Consider the following 24,442-nt stretch of genomic DNA (forward strand, 5'->3'; position numbering starts at 1 on the left):
TTAACTTTTCATTAATTATTTAATTACAATAATACATGATAACATAATGCAATCGGTTGCAATAGGTTAAAGATTGCAAGAAGAGAAGATGAACATTTTAATATAGTACATGAATTGTGTCACAAGTAAGCCTGATAATTTTCCACATTCAGAGTAGAAGCATAACATTAACTAAGTTGTAGTAAACATGCAGGAATTTGCTGAAATATGCTTAGCTATTGTCTAGGACAACCAGCTGAGGGATCAACTGTTGGTAAGAGATCCAATGGCCATTATTTGGAACAGTTGTTCCAGAATTTTAAACGTGTATAAACCACTCTCTCTCTCCCGTTCTAAATTATAAGTTTATTCTTAAATTGTAATATCATTTAAATCTTTCATCTGTTTAAAATTTTTTTTGGTCATCGCGAGAGAGTTCTATTCTTCAATTTAAAAAATTAACTTAGGCTAATACCCATCACCATGCTGAGTTGGAACTGTGGAAACTCTAAAATATATATATATATATATATATATCATGAGGTGAACTTAAACTCAGCAGTGACAATTGTAGCGGGCAAGATGCACAATCAACTACTGTAAACACTGCAGACCTATCACGTGTCTGGCTGTCATAGTGTGAGATCAGACCAAAAAAAACCACCCTTTATAGCATAAAACAATGGCAAATGTCCGAAATCCTACTATCCTTTAAATCTTTCATTGTTAAGAACATAAGCAAAGAAAACATCAAAATTGCATACAAGGTGCAAAGGCCAATCTAATCATTATTGTGGTGTGTTTCAATATCGGGACAGGCTGATCTAGTCATTAGTGTAGTCTCCTAATGAAACATACAAACGCCCACAGTTAGACATGTAGTGTAACAAATCAAAATATCTTTATTTTATATTTGTACACAATACTGTACAATTAATTAATGGCACCGTTACAGAATAGGATTGTATTTACTAATGATTATTACAACTAACCTCAGCACATACAACCTTATGGATTCATGATATATAAGACACTGACCTCAGCAGGAAAGTCGAGCTGTTTACTCAGCCGAACCATCTCCTCCAGCCGTTCCTGACTGCGAGCCCCTTCGTTACACTCGGCCACACACTGCAACATCAAACAGCTGATTATGGTTTCTGATTACCTTAAATAGTTTAGCATTATGCTAAACTATTTAAGCTAATCCCTGGCTGACCGGTCATAGCTTTAAATATTACTGTTGTACAAACAATGCATTGAAGCTGATTCCACAAGCTTATACGGATAAAGAAAACATATTATCAAGTTTATTTAGTAAGGTAAGTTGTGAATACAAGATGATGGCACTAGATTATTATTATATAGCCCTGCAACCAACAGCAACTCAAGTTTACCATGTCAGAATCATGAGCTGGTCATGTATCATTGTAGGATATTAAAATCCAATTTCCAAGGCTTATAACCCCAATGCTAACCTGAATACTTTTAAATCCAAATCAACCAAGGGTATTTTTCACTTAATAATTAAGCTAAAGTTTCTCAAACGCTTGCTTCAGGAGTGACAGGATATTTAGAATTGGTAAGGTTAGGTGAGATCCACCTCCTATTAAGATCCCATGAGGAGGGATATCAGTCACTTTATCTTAGTCATGTTGCCTTTGAAGAAAGGGAGGCTATCTCTGTTCCTGATTCTTCCAGTCAAAGCCGGTAAGGGACGTTATTCCCTTATGTTTATGCTAGCGGCTTTGTCACTAAGGGAGCTCCTCCCACTCTAATAGTCATCCTCTACAGTAAACTACACTATCAATATTTTTATTTCAAGATACCCATCAATCAACCCTTTTACGCCAATATTTCAACATTCGCTTCTAGTGATGTGCAGCCCCTGGATAGAGTACAAACCTGAGTCTTGTTTACCCTCAAAACGATCTGATAGGAACAGGCAAGGATTATGCCAAAAATTTTTATAATACCTAACCATAAAATCGGATCAACTCAAAATCATTATTAGAAACTGTGACTGACCTTGTTGAGGACTTCCAGAGTCCTCTTGCAGGAGGGGAACTCAGCATCGCTTTGATCGAGCAGCGTCAGCATCGTCTCAAACAGCAGCCTCAACCGTGTGATGCGCTGCATCGGCAACATCAGGAACGAGTAAAGGGTCAGCGACTGACACTCAGCATCACTCTCAAGCTGGGTCAGCACAGTGATGAAGTTGCTATTTGTTTGCCTGAAAAATTCCATAATATTAATTTACTAGTTTAAATTAGAAAAGGTTTTTTTGCAGCCTACTTTTATATTGTGCCTGTCCCCTTTCTAGTTCTTGGGCTATTGGCTGTAAGGCCTATATATTGAGCAGGACAATGTTGGCATTGAAGTTAGTGAATGATATTTTATGTAGAGCAAGTTTGTGTCCTTTTATCTTAAAATACCTCTTTTGTTGATGAGCATGTGAAGGTGTCAGTATAGGTTTATCAAACATGTTTTGCATTTTTGGTTATTGCATAACCATACTTGCTCTACATAAAATCTCACTCACCAACTTCATTGCTAATATTGTCCTGTACAATATATAGGCCTCACAACCAATAACCTGCGAACAAGATGAATGGGCACAGACAACATGTCAAAGTATGCTACAAAGACAAGCCATTCCTTCAATATGCTGCAAGCCACGCAGCATCACAGACTTTTAAATCAATAAGCATAAGTGTTTTAAATCCACAATAGTAAATTAATTACCAAAAGACTGCAATCCTTCACAGTTAAGATGGGAACTAGCATACCAGTGGGTAACAAAATCAAGAAATCCTCCTAACCTAAAGCAGGGAAATCCCTCTCTCTACTCCCTTCAGCAAGGTAACAGTTTCCATAAAATATAATACTCAATACATTATCAACAGTTATACAGTGATAACAGTGTCTAGAAAAAAGTGAAAAAGTGAATTGGCAACACTGCTTTCAACGTTGATTCTGCAGCCCGAAGCGGACAGACAACTAGAGTGCTCTATACTGGTTGAGAAAGATTGCAGTGCGGTTGGAAATTTCTAAATGTGTATACTTTTATGTGTTCTTTCAGTGTTTTCAGTTCTAAGTCAGTGGACTGTAGAAGGCAGTTTTCAAGGCAAGCCTGGTGATTTTCCTACCAACCAGCAACTAATTGTTAAATTGCGCGTTAGACAAGTAACTTTTACTTTTCAGCAGATCTCCTCTACTGTTTGTTTCTGGTTGGCTTTTTTCTCTAAGTGCTCTATGATTTCAAACTGATTCTCATTTCCCATATTTCACACAACCATTATTCTCCCTGGAAAGGCTGAAGATTGAATTGAGAATTGAAATTCAAGTCTCACTTCTGAATAGTTGTAAGTAATGCAGATCTACAAGTCATTATAGAATAGAATAGAATAGAATAGAATAATGCTTTATTTCTGAACATCAAGTACAGAGAATGGTGTCAAGTATGTTGAGGTTAGACAATTCAATATTGGATGAATATACAATGTTATCATGTTCTTAAGTTAAGTCCACTGTCTTTGGTCTTGTCAAGAAACTCTTCGATTGAGTAGACTGGATTATCTGTCAACCAGGAGCTCAATCTGTGTTTCAGCGCTTCGCCTGTCAGTAGCTTGAAGTCAGCAGGGAGATGGTTGTAGAGTTTAGCCCCGATGAATGATGGTTTTCTTTCATAAAGAGCTGTCCTATGTCTCGCAACGGGGATTCTTGATGAATGTCTAGTGTCATGAAAATGTAATCTTGTTTCTTTTGGGAGTCCTAATTTATCAACATGGAGTATGACTGCCTGTATGTAAATTGAGATTACTGTTTTAATTTTGAGGTTTTTAAATTCTTCTCGGCAACTGTCTCGTGCTTTTAGGTTTGCTATGGATCTTATAGCTGACTTCTGGATGGTGAGTATACGATTTAAGTTGGTAGTTGATGTGCCACCCCATACTACTATACCATACCTCAAGTATGTCTCAAATAAAGCAAAGTATGCCATATTTGCTGCTTCTATGTTGCTGATGCATTTAATTCTTCTTATTACATAGAGAGCAGAGTTGAGTTTCTTGCACAGGATGTCAACATGTGGGCCCCATGTCAAATTTGAGTCTAGAGTGAGACCCTTTCCTGTCAAAATCTTCAGCCTTTCCTGGGAGAATAATGGTTGTGTGAAATATGGGAAATGAGAATCAGTTTGAAATCATAGAGCACTTAGAGAAAATTAGATCACAAACTAATATTGCTAATGTCACCATTTGGATTTTTGTATCAGCAAACTGACTTTTCTTGTCACTAGCCGAAAAATAATCATTAGATCACAAACTAATATTGCTAATGTCACCAGTTCGATTTTTGTACCAGCAAACTGACTTTTCTTGTCACTAGCCGAAAAATAATGGAGAAGAATGGAATTGTAACCCTTACTTGAGCATCTTGAGTGTGCGGTCCATGGAGATCTGGTTTGTGCAGTAGTTGATGTACACATCTCTGTAGCTCACGACATGGTCATGTACAACATCACACAATCCCTGCAGCAGGATACAGTCTTGCCAACATGCTTGCAGAGCTGCCAACAACTTCTCTGAGCACCGTCTCACTGCCCCAAACAATACAGCGAGGTTAAGATAATTGTTGTGTGGTCAAAAAACAATTAGATTAGACAGGCCAAGAGAATTTCTCTTCCAAACGCATATAAAAATACTGTGAGAATAATTAACAAGTATACTCTTGCACAATAATTTGGTCGTAAATTTCACAAAATAATCTGTATAACTATTAGACACAATTGAGACAACTTTATGTCCCAGGAGAGACTTTGTAAAATATATTATACTTTAATTTCTTCCTCTCCTGCAAGAAGGATATAATCTCATATAAGAAGCTATTTTAATACTTACTAAAACTTTTCCTGGTCCCATTAACATGCATCATTCCTGGCACTGGTGAATCTAAATTTAGTAGGTAATCCGGTGATAAAACAACGTTTGAATATAGCAATCTTTGTTAATTCAACTTGATAGAAAATCTTTGACACACAATGTAGAATTTAACGTTTTAGTCTTAAGCTGGTAAACACAAAAATGTATCAAAGTATTCCTGTATTGGCTCCAGTGACGTAACTACGGATGGGTTAAGGTGGATAAAACCCTCCCAAGAGCCCTAAAACTATATAAAATACATTTAACATCAATCCAACTTGTCTGAAATGCAGTGGTAAAATGTTTTAACTTAATAAGGCCTAAATAATTAATAAAAATGTAGATATACTCAGATTTATTCCAAACTACCCGGTGTGGTGTGCTTTTCAATCAGATTCACCCCCCCCCCCCATAAAGCCAAGTCCTTGTTACACCACTGACTACAGCAACAAATAATTTGTGTTAAAAATTTGTTGGAGAAAGATTTTTTTCTCCACATATTTAAGGTGTTTAGGCATTAAAATGGGTATTACTTGAAAATGTGTTACATCATTCGTGTTTGTTCAAGTAGTATGTGAATTACAATTTATATACATAGAACATTAAATATTATAAACACCACATAATTTATAGATACATGATTGCTGAACACTTCCAATATTTAGTAATAAACTAACACTAGGATAGCATCAGTTATTCACTCACCGCTGGTGACGTTCCCGAATAGCACCCGTCGGTCGTCCCGGGAGAGAATATTCTCATCACAGAAGAGCGGACAGGAAGAGAACAGCTTATCCAGGACTGTAAGAGACTTGAAATATGAGGCTTCCGATGTCATCACTTCGAACTTGGCTTCCTGCAGCCGCTTTTGACTCTGAGTCAGAGTATCTACACACAATATATCAAATCTCTTAAATGTGTCTACAATATATACCATCTTTAAATGTTTTAATTTTTGACTATACGGTTTAACATACCCTTTTTTATCGTTTACATCCCAACTTTCACTTTTTGAACATTTACATTATACTTTCTCATGAAATACCACAATAGTATATTTCTCTTGTCGCGTAGCTAGTACTGAGTTCTTTGATTTACATGCACAGAATTTGGATTATTAGAAGTGTAAAATGCAAATAAAATTGACACGAAAAATATTTATCAATTAAATATCAAAAATTTCAAGTTTCTTTTAGTGGGTGAAATTGTTATAAAAACAATATGCATTACATAAAGTCACTGTATTCCGCTTAACAGACTTGATTATAAACTAAATAAAAAAGTATGAGTAATCTAAACATGAATAAAAATTTACAGATATACAGAATAAAAAATAAAAATTTGTACTGAATTTTAATTACATTTAGATTTTCTACTCTAGAAATAAAAATATTGCACTATCTAAAATACTCTGTGTCTAATATTATGTAAAAATATGCCTGAATATGGCTGAACACTCACCTAGCACGCCGCTGTTCCGCACCTGAGGTACCTCACACCAGAGGCTGCAGTGGTGGGTCACTGACACCAGGTCTAGGGCCGAAGGTACGGCCGGAGCGGTGATCTCCTCATAGCCATCAGTCTCTCCCTCTGTCAGTTCTGAGAGTGTCATCTGTGAGCAAGATGTTCAACAACTGTAATCTGTCTGCTGTACACTGTTGTAAGTTTCAAAATGTTCCAAGTGTTAATAAACACAGTTTTCCTTAAATTAATACTATGATTAAAATATTTTATTTTCTAATCCCAGTTTTGGTAGTAACTGTAAACCTTTACCTTCTCTCTTATTAATAATGTAAGCCTCTTATAGTAACAGCACGTTCTAATTGAGTCTGAAATGGCAGTTACGATTTTACGCTCTAATTTTTTTAGGTGACAATTTTACAGACGTGTCTAATATATTGATTTTTTTTTTTCGAAGTAATCCCTTTTTTCTAACCATTAATGTTAAATATTCTCTTCTTTTACCGATACACAGAGCATGACATCAGGTGCACTTGTTCTTTTGGGACGACAAAATTTTACATCTCATATTTATATTATAAAAAAAAACCCATTTAAACAATACAGAACTAATAAAATAAAAACAAAAAAGTGCAAGTAATTAATTAGTCCCATTAGTTTTCCCAAGAAACCTAAATGTGCTTAACAGGGCCTTATTGAGGATATTCCAGAGCATATGGTTTTTAGGTTAGTCCATTCCGCTTTAAAAAAAATCATACATTTCTAACCTTGTAACAAATATAAAATCAAGGTTCATTGTTGGTTTGGGGTTACTCCAACTAACACTAGGTAGAGCATTTTTTTGTATCAGATATGTATGGTATTGTAAACTCAAGAATAAAGATACGCAGATTGATCAACTCTGCTTCTCAACACCTCAAGATTACATATTTGTATGAGTTATAATATGGGTGGTAGGTGTAAATATTAACCCTTTCCACACCATAAATGGATATATCAGAATGGTAGAAGACTTCCTGACCAAAATCCCAAACACGAGTATAACCGATATTCCACATTGTGTATTTTGAAGAGTTTTTTAATTCACAAAAGACCTTTGAAATGGCAGGTGCATGCTCCATGCCTACCGCAGTTGGTAAGGAAGTATTTATAGACGACCTTCACTCCGCAGCAGGGGGAGGGATGCCCTTAGTCTAGTGCCTTTTATCTGCTCCTCTGTTCTGAGTGTCCTACAGAGCCATAACTAAATATATCCATTGTCTGCCTAGATGATAGACCTTATCTGTGAAACCTTAGATAAGGAAATGCTCTAATAACTAGTAGTTTGTATAGTTTGTATAATTTATCAGTTTTATTAGTTTGTACCAAGAATTTGATTTTAGAACAAATTCACAGTATAGTAAATTATTATTTTTCGATTTTCATCAATAAATATGCTAATTTTAACTAAAATTCCCTTTTTAATTTTTTGCATTTACTTCTTAAAACATATTTATAATAAAAAATTAGCTTTGAACTTGAAGAAAAATATATTTTACAGATGTCATGGCATATACAGAATACAGAAAGCTTTATTCATAAACATCAAATTTAGAACAGGTGTCAAATACAAAATAGTATAAATGAAAATCAATACAATGTAATGGAAATAAATTGTCTTTAGTTCCTTGTAAGTTTTTAATAGTTGTTGCGGCTATTTGCATGTTCAAGGAATTTACTGATTGTGTAAATCGATTTCTTCACAAGCCAGGAATACAGTCCTTTTTTTAGTTTTTTCAATTGTCTTGAGCTCGATAGGTAAAGCATAATATAGTCTAGCTCCAGCATATGAGGGTTTCTTTGCGAACAGAGCAGTCCTGTGAGCAGGTAAGTTGTAGCCATGTCCATGTCTTGTGGTTCCGACCGTGACGATTGTTTCTTGTCAAGTTTAACTTAGCAGCAAGCATGATGACTTCAAGTATGTAAAGAGATGTGATGGTCAGTAAATCTAGGTTTTTGTATGCATCTCTGCAGCTGTCCCACGGTGCAATGTCAGCCATTATTCTTACTGCCCGTTTCTGAAGAACCTTGACTCATTGAAGGTTGTTGTTTGAGGATGCTCCCCATAGTACAATTCTGTATCGGGCTCTGCTCTCAAATATTGCATGATAAGCTGTCGTGGTGGCTTCTGGGGTACTTACAGATTTTATTCTTCTTAGGGCAAACACTGCTGTGTTTAGCTGATGACACAAAGAATCAATATGAAAGCTCCAGGAGAGAGTCATATAACGTCAGTCCAAGATGTTTTGTGTAGCAAGAAATTTCAAAGTCATGTGGAATTGTTATTTTGTCCTTGTTTTTTCCCAATATGATGTGTTGAGTTTTTGATTCATTGAAAACTAAGTCGTTTTCTAAGCAATATTGATGGGCCATGCTAACGGAAATGAAGGTGTTAATCTCAAGAAGCTCTGTCGATTTGTGAGAGATGGTCAGAACAGTGTCATCTGCATACATGACTGTGTAGCAGTATGTGTGTATATAATTTTGTAAGTCACTGATAAACAAAACAGGGCCCAGCACTGAACCTTGAGGAACACTCCTAGTCATGGCTAGTGGTGGGGACGTTGCTGTTTTGGTTATTCCATTAGTTGTGTGCTGTATTGTCATTATTTGTTTCCGGTCGCTTAAGTAGCTCTTAAACCATTGTAGTGCCGTCACCTTAATGCCAAAAGAACTTATTTTAGCCAAGACCAAATGATGATCCAAGCAGTCAAACGCTTTACTTAAGTCAAGAAAAGTAGTGGTGACATTATTTCCTTCTTCAATGTTATTGATTATGTGCTCTATATAGGGAAATCAATGGATTTATTAGCGGCGTGTGACGGGTTAAAAATGCAATTTACATGGATAGATATACCTATTGTGACCTCAGGTACAAAGAAGCCATTAAAATAATGCATTGAAATAAAGTCCAGATAAATTTCTCTTTCACGAAAATAAGTTTAGACATTTTATAGATTCACCAATAATAGCCACACTGGCACAAACATTTAAAAAGTATAATATTTATTGTTAACACTTTAAAATAGAATATTCAGTGACCATTTTCGAAGAGCCAATAGATTTTTGATGCGTAACTTATTTTCAGCACAATTGGTCTTAATGTCCTATGGATATTAAAAATAGTGGAAAGTAATGTTAAAATGGTATATTACCTCGGCTATGTTGGCAGCATAGAACTGGTAGAGGGGCTCATCAGCAAACCTTAGGTTTAGGTCTGAACCTTGGCTGGATGAACCTGTACAGCAACAACAAGTAACTAAACACTAATCCTTAAATTATGAGAAAAGGTCAAATACTACTCAATACTTTTTTTACAGGTGAGCTAAGTTTAAAATCTAGAAAGATAAAAAAAGTTATAGGGTTTTGAGGCAAAAGCAAAAGTAATTAATGGTTTTAAAGCTAATTTGTAAAATAAAACCAGAGGGAAATGCTAGTTTTATTAATCTATACAGAGTAAAAGTCTAAGTTAACAAAAGCTTTCAATTGTGTGCCATGAGTTTCTAAATTACTTAGTTATGTGATCAGGAACACAAGTTAAATTATAGGGTTATATTAAGCAATTGAAAGCAAATTATAGTGCCATAACAATAAAAAATCTGGCCTTCAAATAATAAAACCTTGTACTCCACACTGCTATTATTTCTTATTACATTCTTTTTTTCTTGAGGGAATATTAAATAAAAGTATACCTAATAAATCTGGGAACCCTTGGAATGAACAAAAGAAAGATGAATAAAGAGAAGAACTAGAGTAAAAAATTACGTCCAGGCAGAACACTAATTTTCAGGTAAACAAAGTTATCTCTGGCTACTTTTGAGATGAGTGCTCACCATTCTCTGAGGCAGTGTCTGTACTTGTCTCCACATACCACATGGAATTGCCATTACGAGATAATCTCCTCTGGCCTTCTGAAACAATAAAACAACCCTTTAACTACCTCGTCTATTGTTGCAATGTGTACTTGTGTGTGTTAATACCACTGGACATGTTTTATAAATAAAAACTTTCTTCGAGGGAACAATCCAAACCCTTTGTAAGACATGGGTAATGTGTGTGGATGTCCTATGTAGTCTTGTCCATAACAATATATTCAACAGATTCTTAGAAAGAGGTATTGATTGATAGCTCAGTGACTAGAAAATTACTCTTTGGGGTTTGAATAACACTTCCTAGGCAAACTGGGCAAATTGGACTCCTCCAGATGTATACAAATTAACTTAGGCTTGTACATAGATGTCTAGCCAGGGGCATATATAATGAGGGCTAAAACCCCCGGTACATAGTGACAATGTCAATCAAACTAAATTCATAAAATGGAAAAAGAATTAAATTTTCTGGGCTTACAATTTGTTGTTGGCTACAACAGATGATTAATTTGGCTCTATACTTTAGTGGCAAGCTTTGCATGGCACTACAAACAAACCACACAGGTAAGATTACCTGATTAGAATGGCAGTGAACTTTATCGAATTTGCTGTATCAATTTGATGAAGTTGTCACAACTAATGTATTAATTTAAATTAGAATAAATTTATTTGAAAAAATGGTGATAATTAAAGCTGAAATAATGATTAAAGGGATGTGTAGAGCAATTTTAATACCTGTTTGTAATATCACCAAAATAATTTTAACCAGTTTTGTACATTCTTACAATTTACTATAAACTAGTGCATTATTATTTTTTATAGTTTCATGCCACTTGTTATGATAAAAAGATGTGCCAAATCAAGTACCAAAAAATAAATTCAAAATTTACTGTAGTTTTTACAAATTAGATAAATATAATATCAACACAGGTGCTTTAAATTTGGTAAATATCTGTGAGAATAGATCAATCCTGTTACCTAACACCTAAACCAGCCATTATTGATTTAATGTCACCTCTTTCAATATATGTATCACAGATCAGTAACCCTAATATAATAACAAACTAGAAACACTCTTTTTTGTGTGTAAGGTGCTTTTTGTTATAATTTGTTATTTGTTGTTATTACTATGCTTGGTTATTATTTGAGGCAGTTAGCACAGCTAGCAAAGCTAAGCAGAACTGAGTTCCGAGTCCTCTAGCTGTTATTGATGGTTCAGTAAAACATCAAGCGGATAAATGATGTAATAGAACATAAAATTAAAACCTTGCATAACACTTTTGGTAAAACAAACCAATAGATTAAAATTTTCTTAAAAACGCTTTATGAAATTTCAACAAGAAGATAAATAAAGTAAATTAACCCAAAAGTCCTATTGGCACGTTTGTAGTAATGCCCCTTCTGGTCTGCTTATTTTTTCACAAGAATAATTTGTAGTAATATAAAAATATACAATAATAAAATAATATTTATTCTTTATCACTGTCACAAAGGCCTGATAAATCCCAAAGTTTATCATTAGAAAGATATTCACTTACGTATCTTCTAGAAAGATAGTCAACTTCAAATCTTCTAGTAAGATATTCAACTACATATCTTCTAGAAAGATATTCAACCTTATCTTCCAGAAAGATATTCAACTACATATCTTCTAGAAAAATATTCAATTATATATCTTCTAAAAAGATATTTAACTACATATCTTCGTCAAAAATTTGTTTCAAATGTGACAATGTAAAGTATTTGATTACAAACAACTAACAGCTGGTAAATGTTTCCAAATATTGAATCATTACAGAGTGACCGGGATAGCAGGAATAAACTTGACTACACTATGAAAATGCTTGACTCTTCGTGAACAATCCCGATTCCGACACACATAACATTATCCTGAAGAGTATCAAATCTATACTAATTTTGCCCATTACTTATTTACAACCAGAGGAGCTAATGTGTTAAAATGATTCTAGCGTAGCGTATGCACGCATAAACGCATATGATGAACCAGTGTGCCCAAAGGACTTAAAGGGTTTATAAAAATAAATAAAGGCACAACGTGAATCAATCAAGAACACTCACCAACATAACCTTCATTATCACCAGAAGAGTTGCTGTTGTTCAGTCTTGAGTTTCGTTTTGAACTCCCATCTGAAACTGAATATAAATAAAAAAGGTTTAATTCATAATTACAATTTAATTCTTTAGTTACAATTCATTGGTATATTTATGAGCAACTTAATTATTCTTACAGTATTTTAAAGGGATGAAAAGATCTAGATGATTTGTAGACATTAATCACAACTGACATTATTATAGAAAAACACCTCAACCAACAAACCATAGGATATCGAGTCAACTAATTAGTGATGTAATTAATTGAGATAAATTAATTAGTGGAGGAAGCTAAGCCGACCATGATAGACTTTCCACTTTTACCAGAAAGTAATCATTGCTGTACACATTGTGCGGATGTGTTTCCTGCCTGTTATATACAAGCTTCACTGCCCACAATGGACTGGACAGTCGAATCTCCTTGGAGTGTAACAATCTCAATCATGACAATATGTCACAATAACTAAGCCACTTGTCAATAAGTAGAAGAAATCTCAGATATTTTATTCAAAAGCGATTTTTAAGAAAAACTCAAAATTCTCTTAACCCTTTGAGGTCTCAATAAAAATTGCTTCGACTGTCCTCAGGTCATATTTAATTTCTGTTAGTTTACAGTTCTTTGACAATACACAAATGCAATTTTTAAATCCCTTTTTCTGCAACTTTTTTATTTTTTTCTCTTTATATATCAATGTAAATAACCTAAAAAGAATATTTACATTATTTTATAGTATTTTTTTTATAACTTTAAGTAACATTTAAAAAATATAAAAAGAAGTAAAAAATATAAAAACATAATTTTTATTTTTTTATACATATGTAATAAACCAAAATTACATGAATACAGGTGAAAAGGCACTACGATCTCATCAGATACATGTTATTCATTATATTATATATAATACATTATATATATATATATATATATATATATATATATATATATATATATATTATAATTTTGCCTTGTTCCAGCCCTAGGCCTACTTTGGGTAACATGTCTAGCTCTTCCTCTTAGTCTACTAGTTTGTAGCCTAGGCCTACCTCTATTATTTGCATCTCCTTGTCCTACTTATATCAAATTATCCACGAATTGATAAAATTCTTCGCCATCATTACCTAAAGTTTCCAATCCAAACACATCACTTTCGTCGTCTAGGTTACCGTCATTTACCACAATGTTTTCAGAAGAATTTTCACTATGATTCAACTCAAAATCACTATCACGGTCTTCTTCAATAATCTGTTTTTCATTTTGGATACTAATTTCACTGAAAATACTATCACAATCATCTAATTCATCTAATATCTCGTCATCGTCAGTAAAACTTGTACTTGGACCAGCCATATTTGTAAACACGGCGCAAGTGCAGACGTCAGTTGGTCTTCTATTTTCACTTCCAATGCCTCCTATATCGTGAATAAAGATCGACGTAGCATTCACGTAACCAAAATAGAAGTCCAAAGTACTGAATAACTCAAATACCGAACAGCAATAGGTTCGAAATGGCCAAACAAGAAGTGACATTATCCGGTCGACCTATTGTCGACATGCGAGCGTTCAGCGAAACTGCCGCGGTCGACCTATAGTCGACGACCGATCGCAAAGGGTTAATAATACTAAATTATTGGATGCCGAAATTGTATAGCAATTTTTAGATTTTTTTTTAGTTTTTGTTTTTGGTTTTGATTTGTTTGAAATAACCAGAAAAATCTTTGGTATGTGAAACTTTTATTGTGGATACAAGGCAACATCATTCCTGAACAGTTTCTCATATAAGTACAAGGGCTCCATGAATGTCTTGTGGACATGCATAATGTCAGTTCTTTGGTCTTCACCTTCAGAAATATCAAAACAAAACATGTTTCAGTCATATTCTTTTATCAGAAACAAACGGTTAGGTACTTAATCGTGAACAAAATTATCATATAGATGTTTCATCTGAGTTTAATTTTGAAAATTGTACAATGTCAAAAAAGTCTGCAGTGTACTTTAACAATCTTTCTGTACACATGAGTAATACAAAAATGAATTATAACAGATAAAACGTGAAATAGACTATAGGGTGGATAAAAAAGAAATAAATTCCGGTGATTCGTCATTCTTCTGTAATAAAGAGTGAGGCTACAGAAAACAATTATTATTATCAACTCATTCAATTACAGTAACCTAGGTGTGGAATTCTCCAGCACATTAATGGGAAAGCCAAACAACTTATTAGCCTCTGAACTCGTTTTGCATTTAATCAACTTGACACTTAACTCCTACTACCCGTAGGCCATAATAGGGTGAGCAGAAGTGGGTAGTATTTACTCAATTGAGTAAGGTACCCAATAGTTATTGAATGATGGTTAAAACTCAAGTCTTCAAAGTGGTAAATCAATAGTATACATTATTCACACATCATTTTTGGTTGCAACTCAGAATATCTGAAAGATTGAAAGCAGATAAACCTCTAGCACACAATTTATTCTTTGATGGATAACGAAAAACTGCTGTTGGAATTTTAATCAATTCCCCTTTTCAACCTTTACTGCAGATTGTAATTCAGTTAAATAAATAGTTACAATGGATGTTCGAAAAGCAAGCACTGTTTTAGTATACATAAAACAGGGTTAAACAAATTATTTTATTTTCAATAGAAAGCATCACATGTTGTTACTACAATTGTTGAGTTTTAGAGTTTGAAAACACTTTCTGCTGCAAACGATGAGCTGTTTGTATAAACCTCTGTTGAATGAAAGAGTATTTCCAAATATTTTAAAACATTCAAAGGTCTGTCACATTTATAAAAATGGTCTATGAGATAGGCCTGTCTCATTGAAGTTATTGAGGTCCTACTATACAATCAGCTAAGCAGTTTCCTGGAAACCAATAGAATTCTTTTATGAGTCAGTATAGTTATAGAAAGGGTACATCGACTATTGAGGCAATAGAGCAAATAGTAAGTGATGTTTTCAAAGCTTTTGAGAATAAAACCTTTGCTTGGGCCACTCTGTGTGACCTCAGTAAGGCATTTGACTGTGTTATCCATAACGATCTTATTATGAAATTGAAATATTACGGTGTGCAAGTGTTCCACTTTCAATTCTAAAATCCTTTTTATACCTTTGTGACCATACTCAGAAAGTGTGTGTTAATAAGGTGTGGTCAAAGAAACAGAAGTTAAGTGGTGTGTCTCCCAGGGCTCTGTCTTGGGCCCTTTGTTGTTTTTAATATAAATTACTGACTTGACTTATTCACTAAATACATTAACAACTTTATATGCAGATGACACTACTATTTTAAATATTAGCCAAAATATAAAATAAACTAAAAGAAATTGTTCATAAAACAGTGACTGATGCTTCACAGTGGTTTATATCAAATTAATTTCTATTAAATACAGAAATAAACTAAAAATATACCGTTTAGCTTAAGACCAATGGATGTTGATGATGAGGATTTGGTTAGTGAAGTTACGTTTTTAGAAGTTTCCCTTGATAATAAATTGAGTTAGGATACATATATGGATTATATAGCTTCAAAATTATCAAGAACAACTTATTTATTAAGACGTCTTATGTTTTTGTTCCTAAAAAATATGTAAGAATTGCTTATTTCTCCTACTTCCAGTCTATTCTAAGGTATGATCTCATACTATGGGTTAGTTGCAGTATGATAAATTAAATTTTAACTGCTCAAAAGAAGCTGTAAGAATTATTTCAGGATCAAACCCTTTAGACCACTATAGACCCTTTTCGTAGCTCAGAAATACCTACAGTAATCAATTTGTTTATTTTCAATTTGGTAGTGTACATTATGAAAAATCCAAATAAATTAGACTTCAGATACAATAATCATAACTACAATACCAGAAAACGAAATAATTTAGAAATTAAATTTAACCGTCTTAGTAAAACCATGAAAAAATAGTCACAAGAAACATACCAATGGAGTTCCGTGGGGGCGGAGGAGGTGGAGGTGAAGTTGGCCTGGCCACTATAGAGGCAGTACTGAGCCGACGAGGGTCTATTTTCACCTCCCTATGGACACAAGTCACATTTAATCACCAACACTAACAATAGACTCAATTACTGATTCATTACAAAGACTTATTTAACTCTAGCTTGAGGATTACAGTGTCCAGCAATACTCACTGTGGAGAGTTGCCACGAGGCAGAGTGTTGGTGTGGAGGTAAAACGTGGACTGGGCAGACGAGGGTTTGTCTCTGCTCTTGAATGACCAACCTCGGCGACCCAAGTCACCTGTTCCCTGTACTGTAATATGAAACAATGATTAGTTTTCTTAATTCCTAATTGTAAAAATAGTCTATACTATTACCTTAAAAGTAGGCTACATTTTAATATTTTATTAGTAAGAAAAACATCAATAATCAAACCAGGTCATTATTACTTAGAACTGCCTGGCTAGATGGGGAAATGCACTACAAATATTGATGAGTCATAATAATACGGCTGTACTAGAGATCAAAATAATAATCTAGCTAATATACACGATATTTGTACATTTTAATATTATAGAATAAACACTAGTTAATAATCTAAACAAGTCTGACAAAAAGGAAGAATGTGGTAGTGCGTATTGACACAATGTGTTGTGTATGTGGTTATGGTTATTTGACACAATGCGGTTCCCATAAATAATACTACCCAGTATAACACATAGCAAAAACAGATGTACCCCTAACACACCACAAATTATCATGTTTCAACAATGAAACTATTCAATGCAAAGATCGCTTTTTCTACAAACAGCTTGACATTAAGCATCTTTTTGTGATGTGTCTGAAGAAGATATCCTTGATATCGAAAGGCCTCACAAAATAATAAAAGTATTAAATATTGGTTTTATGTTTTAATATAAGTAAGTTATCAGTACCAATATAAGCTCCATCTACAACATTAAACAACCGATCTTGGCATAAGAAAATACAAAAATTAAAAATAAATGACTTACTTATGCTGGAGGTGCTCTTGTTCTTGCGCATACGCGTCAAACTCTTGCCGAGTGCCCAATGCTTCCGCATCTGCTGACCGGCTTGTTTCATAAAGCCGTATATGCCCTCAGTCAGCGGCTGGACTCTCTTCTCCTCCGCCACCTGCTGTCATACATACTAGAGTAACATAGTTTTTCTTTGTACTTTTATGAATACGTCCTATTCGTTTATTTATTGGTTGTGTTGTTGATTTTGCAACATATGAACGTATTTTTTGGTCTTTTACTTGCGTATCTTTCCAATAATGAATAAATAATTTTATTATATTAAAATACTAACTATAAATTAAAATAAATAACCCCACACATAAAACATTACAGACAGACAAAACATTATTACCTGGGTATTGGGGTGAGTAGTTTCTTGGTCAAATGATGAGTCTGAGAGGGAATCGTCAAAGTCATCACAGTATGATGTTTCGTCGATATTCTCGATGTCACCATGCCTCGGCACTGATTCTTCTGAACCATCTGCACAAAAAATATGCCACCACTGAGTTGATAATCACTGGAATTGCTTTCATATAAGGTGAATAACTCTTCAACTTATGCTATGAGTGAAGTAAGAAGCAGAAACTATGGATTAAGACCTATAATCATTAGCTCTTCAAATTTATTCCTGTTAATATTTGTTGTTGTTTCCGGTAATGGTGTTGAAGCAAATTGAAAACCACTGAGTACAAACATCAGTAACATTGAGTTGAAATTACCAACAGAAAATAAGGGTTTAATTACAGTATTTCTTATATAATTTGACAGTGTGAAAGTTCAAGATTACACAACTGGACCACTAACTATCACTTTCTGAAACACTAAACATGGCTATAAACTTAATAGTTGACAGTGGATTATTTGAAAAGATAACAGGAGTGTTACAGACATGTTTAAGTGTAAGAAAATGGTTTTGTTGCTCAATCTCTAATTACGCTTCATGGTAGCAAACGGTAATTCCTTTCACGCTAATATGATTAGCCAATAAAGGGGGGGACTTGTTAAGTAGTTAACGTCTCAAACTTAAAATTTTCAAACTAAATATTTCAAGATTTTATTCCTCTAAATGAATTACAATATTCCTAACTGCAATGTATATTTATTCACAGGCACCATTCATATTGTTTTAAGCTTTAAAAAATGAACATCGTAGTGGCAACCTAAACTACTATACTACTAAACTGATTTATATATATATATATATATATAAATACGGCCAAATACAAAATAATTGAATCGGAAAAAGTAAGCGCTCTATGGTGTAATGATAGCACATTCACCCGGCAAGTGAGAGATCCGGGTTTCGACTCCCGGCAGAGCAAGCACTTTTTGTGATTCAATGTTTATTGAAATTAAATAAGGCTATTGCCGTTTATACAATTTAATGTAAATAAAAGTCGTTTGACAGGTATTTGGTCTTCCGATCATATTTTAGTTTGCTTATTTAAACGCATATGTGACAGATACGGCCAAATACAAAATAATTGAATCGGAAAAAGTAAGCGCTCTGTGGTAGCACATTCACCCGGCAAGTGAGAGATCCGGGTTCGACTCCCGGCAGAGCAAGTACTTTTTGTGATTCAATGTTTATTGAAATTTTATATATATATATATATATATATATATATATATATATATATATATATACATTTCTAACCGTATTACTCAATCTAGGTTGAGTTGTAAAGTTGTGAACAAACTTAAACAAAGAATAAGTTGAGTTCTTCAAAAGTTTATATTTTTTGTTTAAAATGTTATATTACATTGCTTCAGACATTGGCCATTCCAACATAATAAACAGTTTCACCAGGTGGATAATTAACATAACACATAACTTTTAACTAGGTAAGAGTGAATGGAACTTGTTCGGCAACTAGGCACACATAACTATCCGTCCAAAACCCACCCGAAACATTGACTGTCTTGTTGTGTTGGTTAAGAAAAGTATCTAAAACATAATACATGCAATTTGATTTTTCATATACTTGTAGATTTTTATATAAATAATCTGATGATATTCCTAAAAAAGTTCTCTAAATATAAAAAAAAAACTGTGTCAATATAGAGAACAGTTTTTTAATAAATCCAACCAGAATTATTTTAAGGATAGCCTTTTATTAACAACAGCACATTTTAATTTCTCTGGATAATGCCAGTTTCTAAAGTATGTAACACAATAATTGTTAATCATTAGTACGTGCATTGATTGTAAAAATGTTACGTTAAACAAGTTATAAATTTTATCTATTTTCGAAACGGCTTTTCTCTTCAATAAACACAATTATTCTAAATACTTAATTCCAAAATTTTTCGGTCGTTTCCATTATTTAATCTGACAAATTCCTAAAATGAATTTGTAAACTGTAAATGAAATACTGACTGAAAACGACATAAAAATGAATCAGGCAAACGACAACTGACATCTATAATGTCATCAACTTGCACAATTAAAACTTCATTAAATTGGGACAATAAATTATGTTTTACTTATTACTACAATACTTGGTAATAATTGTACACAGCAAAGCACCCCATGTTCAAGGTTGAATTAAACATCTCTGACTAGGAATTTCAATTTGCAGCTACAAGCTTTCTACCTGTTGTTGCTTCACAGCGAGGTCAGTCAAGCTGTGTCAACAATAAGATACGGTACTCCGGAACAATACAACACCACCGACCAAGTGAGCTCAACACCAGTGGCTCACTTCTAGAACAATTGATTCAATTTCTCTGCCCGCTTAACAAAAACAGTAAAAGCTTCAGTTTGTATCTAATGCTGATATACAGAACTGTACATAGTTCTACATTTATATGCCATTATAAGATATATATATACATTTCTAACCGTATTACTCAATCTAGGTTGAGTTGTAAAGTTGTGAACAAACTTAAACAAAGAATAAGTTGAGTTCTTCAAAAGTTTATATTTTTTGTTTAAAATGTTATATTACATTGCTTCAGACATTGGCCATTCCAACATAATAAACAGTTTCACCAGGTGGATAATTAACATAACACATAACTTTTAACTAGGTAAGAGTGAATGGAACTTGTTCGGCAACTAGGCACACATAACTATCCGTCCAAAACCCACCCGAAACATTGACTGTCTTGTTGTGTTGGTTAAGAAAAGTATCTAAAACATAATACATGCAATTTGATTTTTCATATACTTGTAGATTTTTATATAAATAATCTGATGATATTCCTAAAAAAGTTCTCTAAATATAAAAAAAAAACTGTGTCAATATAGAGAACAGTTTTTTAATAAATCCAACCAGAATTATTTTAAGGATAGCCTTTTATTAACAACAGCACATTTTAATTTCTCTGGATAATGCCAGTTTCTAAAGTATGTAACACAATAATTGTTAATCATTAGTATGTGCATTGATTGTAAAAATGTTACGTTAAACAAGTTATAAATTTTATCTCTTTTCGAAACGGCTTTTCTCTTCAATAAACACAATTATTCTAAATACTTAATTCCAAAATTTTTCGGTCGTTTCCATTATTTAATCTGACAAATTCCTAAAATGAATTTGTAAACTGTAAATGAAATACTGACTGAAAACGACATAAAAATGAATCAGGCAAACGACAACTGACATCTATAATGTCATCAACTTGCACAATTAAAACTTCATTAAATTGGGACAATAAATTATGTTTTACTTATTACTACAATACTTGGTAATAATTGTACACAGCAAAGCACCCCATGTTCAAGGTTGAATTAAACATCTCTGACTAGGAATTTCAATTTGCAGCTACAAGCTTTCTACCTGTTGTTGCTTCACAGCGAGGTCAGTCAAGCTGTGTCAACAATAAGATACGGTACTCCGGAACAATACAACACCACCGACCAAGTGAGCTCAACACCAGTGGCTCACTTCTAGAACAATTGATTCAATTTCTCTGCCCGCTTAACAAAAAACAGTAAAAGCTTCAGTTTGTATCTAATGCTGATATACAGAACTGTACATAGTTCTACATTTATATGCCATTATAAGATTATTAATATATTATTACATGGCATTTTATGAAATGACACAAACGTTGCAAGATCAAAATGGTCCAAACCTATCAGTAGGAATTTAAGCATGCTATCTTGGTTAGATAATGAAGAATCTATATTTTATTTCATCCATATGTTTATTTCTACAGGGTTCTTCAAGCAATAATATCCACGACAAATTATTTCATGACCAGGTATTAAAAATCATATTAGGTGTACCAGCTAATAATTAATTCATAAAATTAATCAACTTTTAACTTATATTTAAGATAATTAAAATAAAAATACCAAACAAAACAAAACAGAACAAGAAATGTAATATTACATTTTAAAATGTCAAGAGAAAGCAGTTAAAACAACTGTTGGGGTATTAAATGGGAAACAACTCAGTCAAGCACACTTAAACAGTGTGTCTTCAGATTATAAAAGATACTGAACTCTATAAAAGATTTGGAATAAGCCGACTGCTCACTTTTAATTTGGAACAGTTTTATAGGCAATATTCAGTCCTAGACTATTTATAGTGAGTCAGTATGATATTGAATGAGTTATTGGTTTAGTTCACTGTGCCATGCTACTAGCTCAGCACTTGGAAGATCCACAATCTTACACCTCAGTACAGATTCCTTCTTTAGGCATCTTGATTTTTTGAGTATTCAAAATTGTTCATAAACGTGCAGAAAACCAAATACCTAAAAAATGTGTTTTTTTTTTAATAACTACTAACATATAACATACCTTTTTCAATATGAATAATTTTCATCATAACTGTCATTTCCAAAATGGTACACATTTCCAAGGGTACTCACTACCCTACACAAACACTCATGCTCATTCATCACACAGGTCATGTTCAACCCACAATGTACTGTGGCGCACCCAGAAATCTTATTTGGCCTGGAACACCGAGGAGTCAGGAGCATGTAAACCCCTGGTATCAATAGGGGGGTGGGGGCCCCCCCTTAAGAAAATTTTGAAATATTAGGTTCCTAGAATCTAGAATCTGACACATCTTTATACATGCACATAGACAATAAATTGATCTGCACGCTTCTTATAGAAATACATGTGTCGGAAAATGTCACTTCAAGTAATGTGGTTAGTTCAAGTTAGGTTAGACTCTTAAGTTCTCTAGTTCACAAATTTCACAACTGGTGTTGTAAGAGCCATCCCTTGAGGTTTCTGGGTACTAATGTCAGCAGATAAAGGCAGTTGAACAATTTTGGCCCCATGAAAGATACATCCAATGTTTGGTAAAAGTCTTACTTATGATGAAACTTTCAGTGATTCTCAATGTGTGTTTCTAAAGTGAAGAGCATTGCATAATAATAATAATAATTGCATAATATGCATCCACATACATAGTACTTGTGGATGCCTATTATTCTAGGTAGACAGAAAGATCATTTGTTAAGAGGCCCAAGTTTGAACATTTAGAAACTCCCCTTGAAATCACCTGTGGGGTAGGTTTAACATAGCTAATCTCAAATTCTCTGTATGTGTTATGATGACTATCTGCTATTTGTTAGTCATGTATATGTTAGCCACTTTAGAGAAGTGCCTATTTTAGAAGAGAAAAGTCTCCAGTTTGAAAGTTATTTATGGCTGAGACAATCAAAGCTTGATTAAAATAGGTATGTTGATATTGTGGTCCTCAAGATTATATATAATATATTCAACAAGACATAATTTTAGTTGTTGTGAATCTTCTCTTTATTCAGCAATTTTTTAGATGTTAAGTAATTATTTATTTAGGGGTTTTCATGTAATTTTGGTTTTCTTTCCCTATTTATTACTGTGCCTGTAAAGTCTGTGTTCATTCATCTGATGAAAAACTTTTAAATTGGCAATCACTTCACATAGCTAATGTTCAAATATATCTCATAAATGTTTTTCAATAGAAGACCTGCAGTCATATTTGGATTTATCTGCTAAATATTGCCCTCTGTTCAGTTAATAATGATTAACTTTCAGTTATCCAACTTATATTTTTGTTTCATTTTCCTCTTTTTACTGTGGAGATTTCGAAGTTACAAGCATAGTTAATTTGATGTCTAAAATGTTACTAAAGAATTTAAAAACAGTATTAGCAGTATTATCATTAGAAGTGAGCGGCTCATCCAATGTTTCCAGAAAGCCTGCCTTTGATCATCATTGTGTTTCTTTCTGTAAAGTCACTTCTTACTGTTAATATTGTTACCAATTATAATACATAAAATGTAATGTTTATGATAACATTCCCAGAGACTCTTTTAGACACACCCTTATTTTTATAGTTGCCCACTATATATAAATTTTAGTGTTGTAATTTTGCCCTTGCTGTGATTTTTCGAACCAATTCCATTGGAAGATGGGATTTATTGTTGATACAAAGGACTCCTTACATAGTATGAGCACATAGTATGCTTCCAAACACATGAAAGCATGACTGGGCATATATACATAAAACTTAATATTTTCAATATTTTATGTAAATCATATATTTCTTAATTTTGTGAATTATTGCTAATATGCAAATTTATAATAAAGTGTTACTGACTAAACATATCTTAACAGATATGAAGTCCAGTTATGACTCAACTCATTGGTTCAATATCTTGTGCCAAGAAATCTTGATTATACGAGTAATATCATAATTGAAGTGAACCTAACCATACATTGCAATATGGCGCCTGGTTATTACAATCTCTTGATATTTCTCATAATTGTTATTGTCTGTTTTTATGAGGGCCAATAGCTGATTTATTGGAACAAATCACTTTTAGTAATCATGCATTTTTTTTTAATAACATGTTTCTTACCTTTAATTTGTGTCTAAATAATTTTTAGATAGTAAAAAATGATCATATCAACACTGGTTTTAATTATCTTGCTCAAGTTCTGTAAAGACAAAGGTAATAAACATAGAACAATATTAATTCTATATATTTGTCTAATAGACATACTGCCTTTTTCTCTTTAAATTATATTTTACTGTTGGACAAACAACAAAAATTGAATGACAAGTGAGTAGACAACAGCTTTGTAATGTTCATGAAAAATAAATTTATACTA

The 24,442-nt window shown here is 33.3% G+C and overlaps 1 protein-coding gene across 8 annotated transcripts in view; it reads right to left on the reverse strand.

Moving 5' to 3' along the window:
- Positions 1–24,442, reverse strand: part of LOC124366215 (ephexin-1-like) — a 178,173-nt gene that overhangs the window by 4,717 nt on the left and 149,014 nt on the right. For 4 of the 8 annotated variants that reach the window (XM_046822600.1, XM_046822593.1, XM_046822601.1 and 1 more), the window contains 12 exons: positions 17,720–17,850; positions 17,341–17,485; positions 16,520–16,640; positions 16,311–16,405; positions 12,347–12,421; positions 10,232–10,309; positions 9,554–9,636; positions 6,360–6,510; positions 5,604–5,786; positions 4,405–4,576; positions 2,005–2,209; positions 1,018–1,107 (listed from right to left, as the gene is read on the reverse strand). In XM_046822600.1, the coding sequence (XP_046678556.1) occupies positions 1,018–1,107; positions 2,005–2,209; positions 4,405–4,576; positions 5,604–5,786; positions 6,360–6,510; positions 9,554–9,636; positions 10,232–10,309; positions 12,347–12,421; positions 16,311–16,405; positions 16,520–16,640; positions 17,341–17,485; positions 17,720–17,850 (1,529 nt within the window). The remainder of the gene's footprint in view (positions 1–1,017; positions 1,108–2,004; positions 2,210–4,404; positions 4,577–5,603; positions 5,787–6,359; positions 6,511–9,553; positions 9,637–10,231; positions 10,310–12,346; positions 12,422–16,310; positions 16,406–16,519; positions 16,641–17,340; positions 17,486–17,719; positions 17,851–24,442) is intronic. The other 4 variants (XM_046822595.1, XM_046822599.1, XM_046822598.1 and 1 more) reach the window with 4 other exon arrangements.

The sequence above is a fragment of the Homalodisca vitripennis genome, chromosome 7, assembly GCF_021130785.1.
Source record: "Homalodisca vitripennis isolate AUS2020 chromosome 7, UT_GWSS_2.1, whole genome shotgun sequence".
Taxonomy (NCBI): Eukaryota; Metazoa; Arthropoda; class Insecta; order Hemiptera; family Cicadellidae; genus Homalodisca; species Homalodisca vitripennis.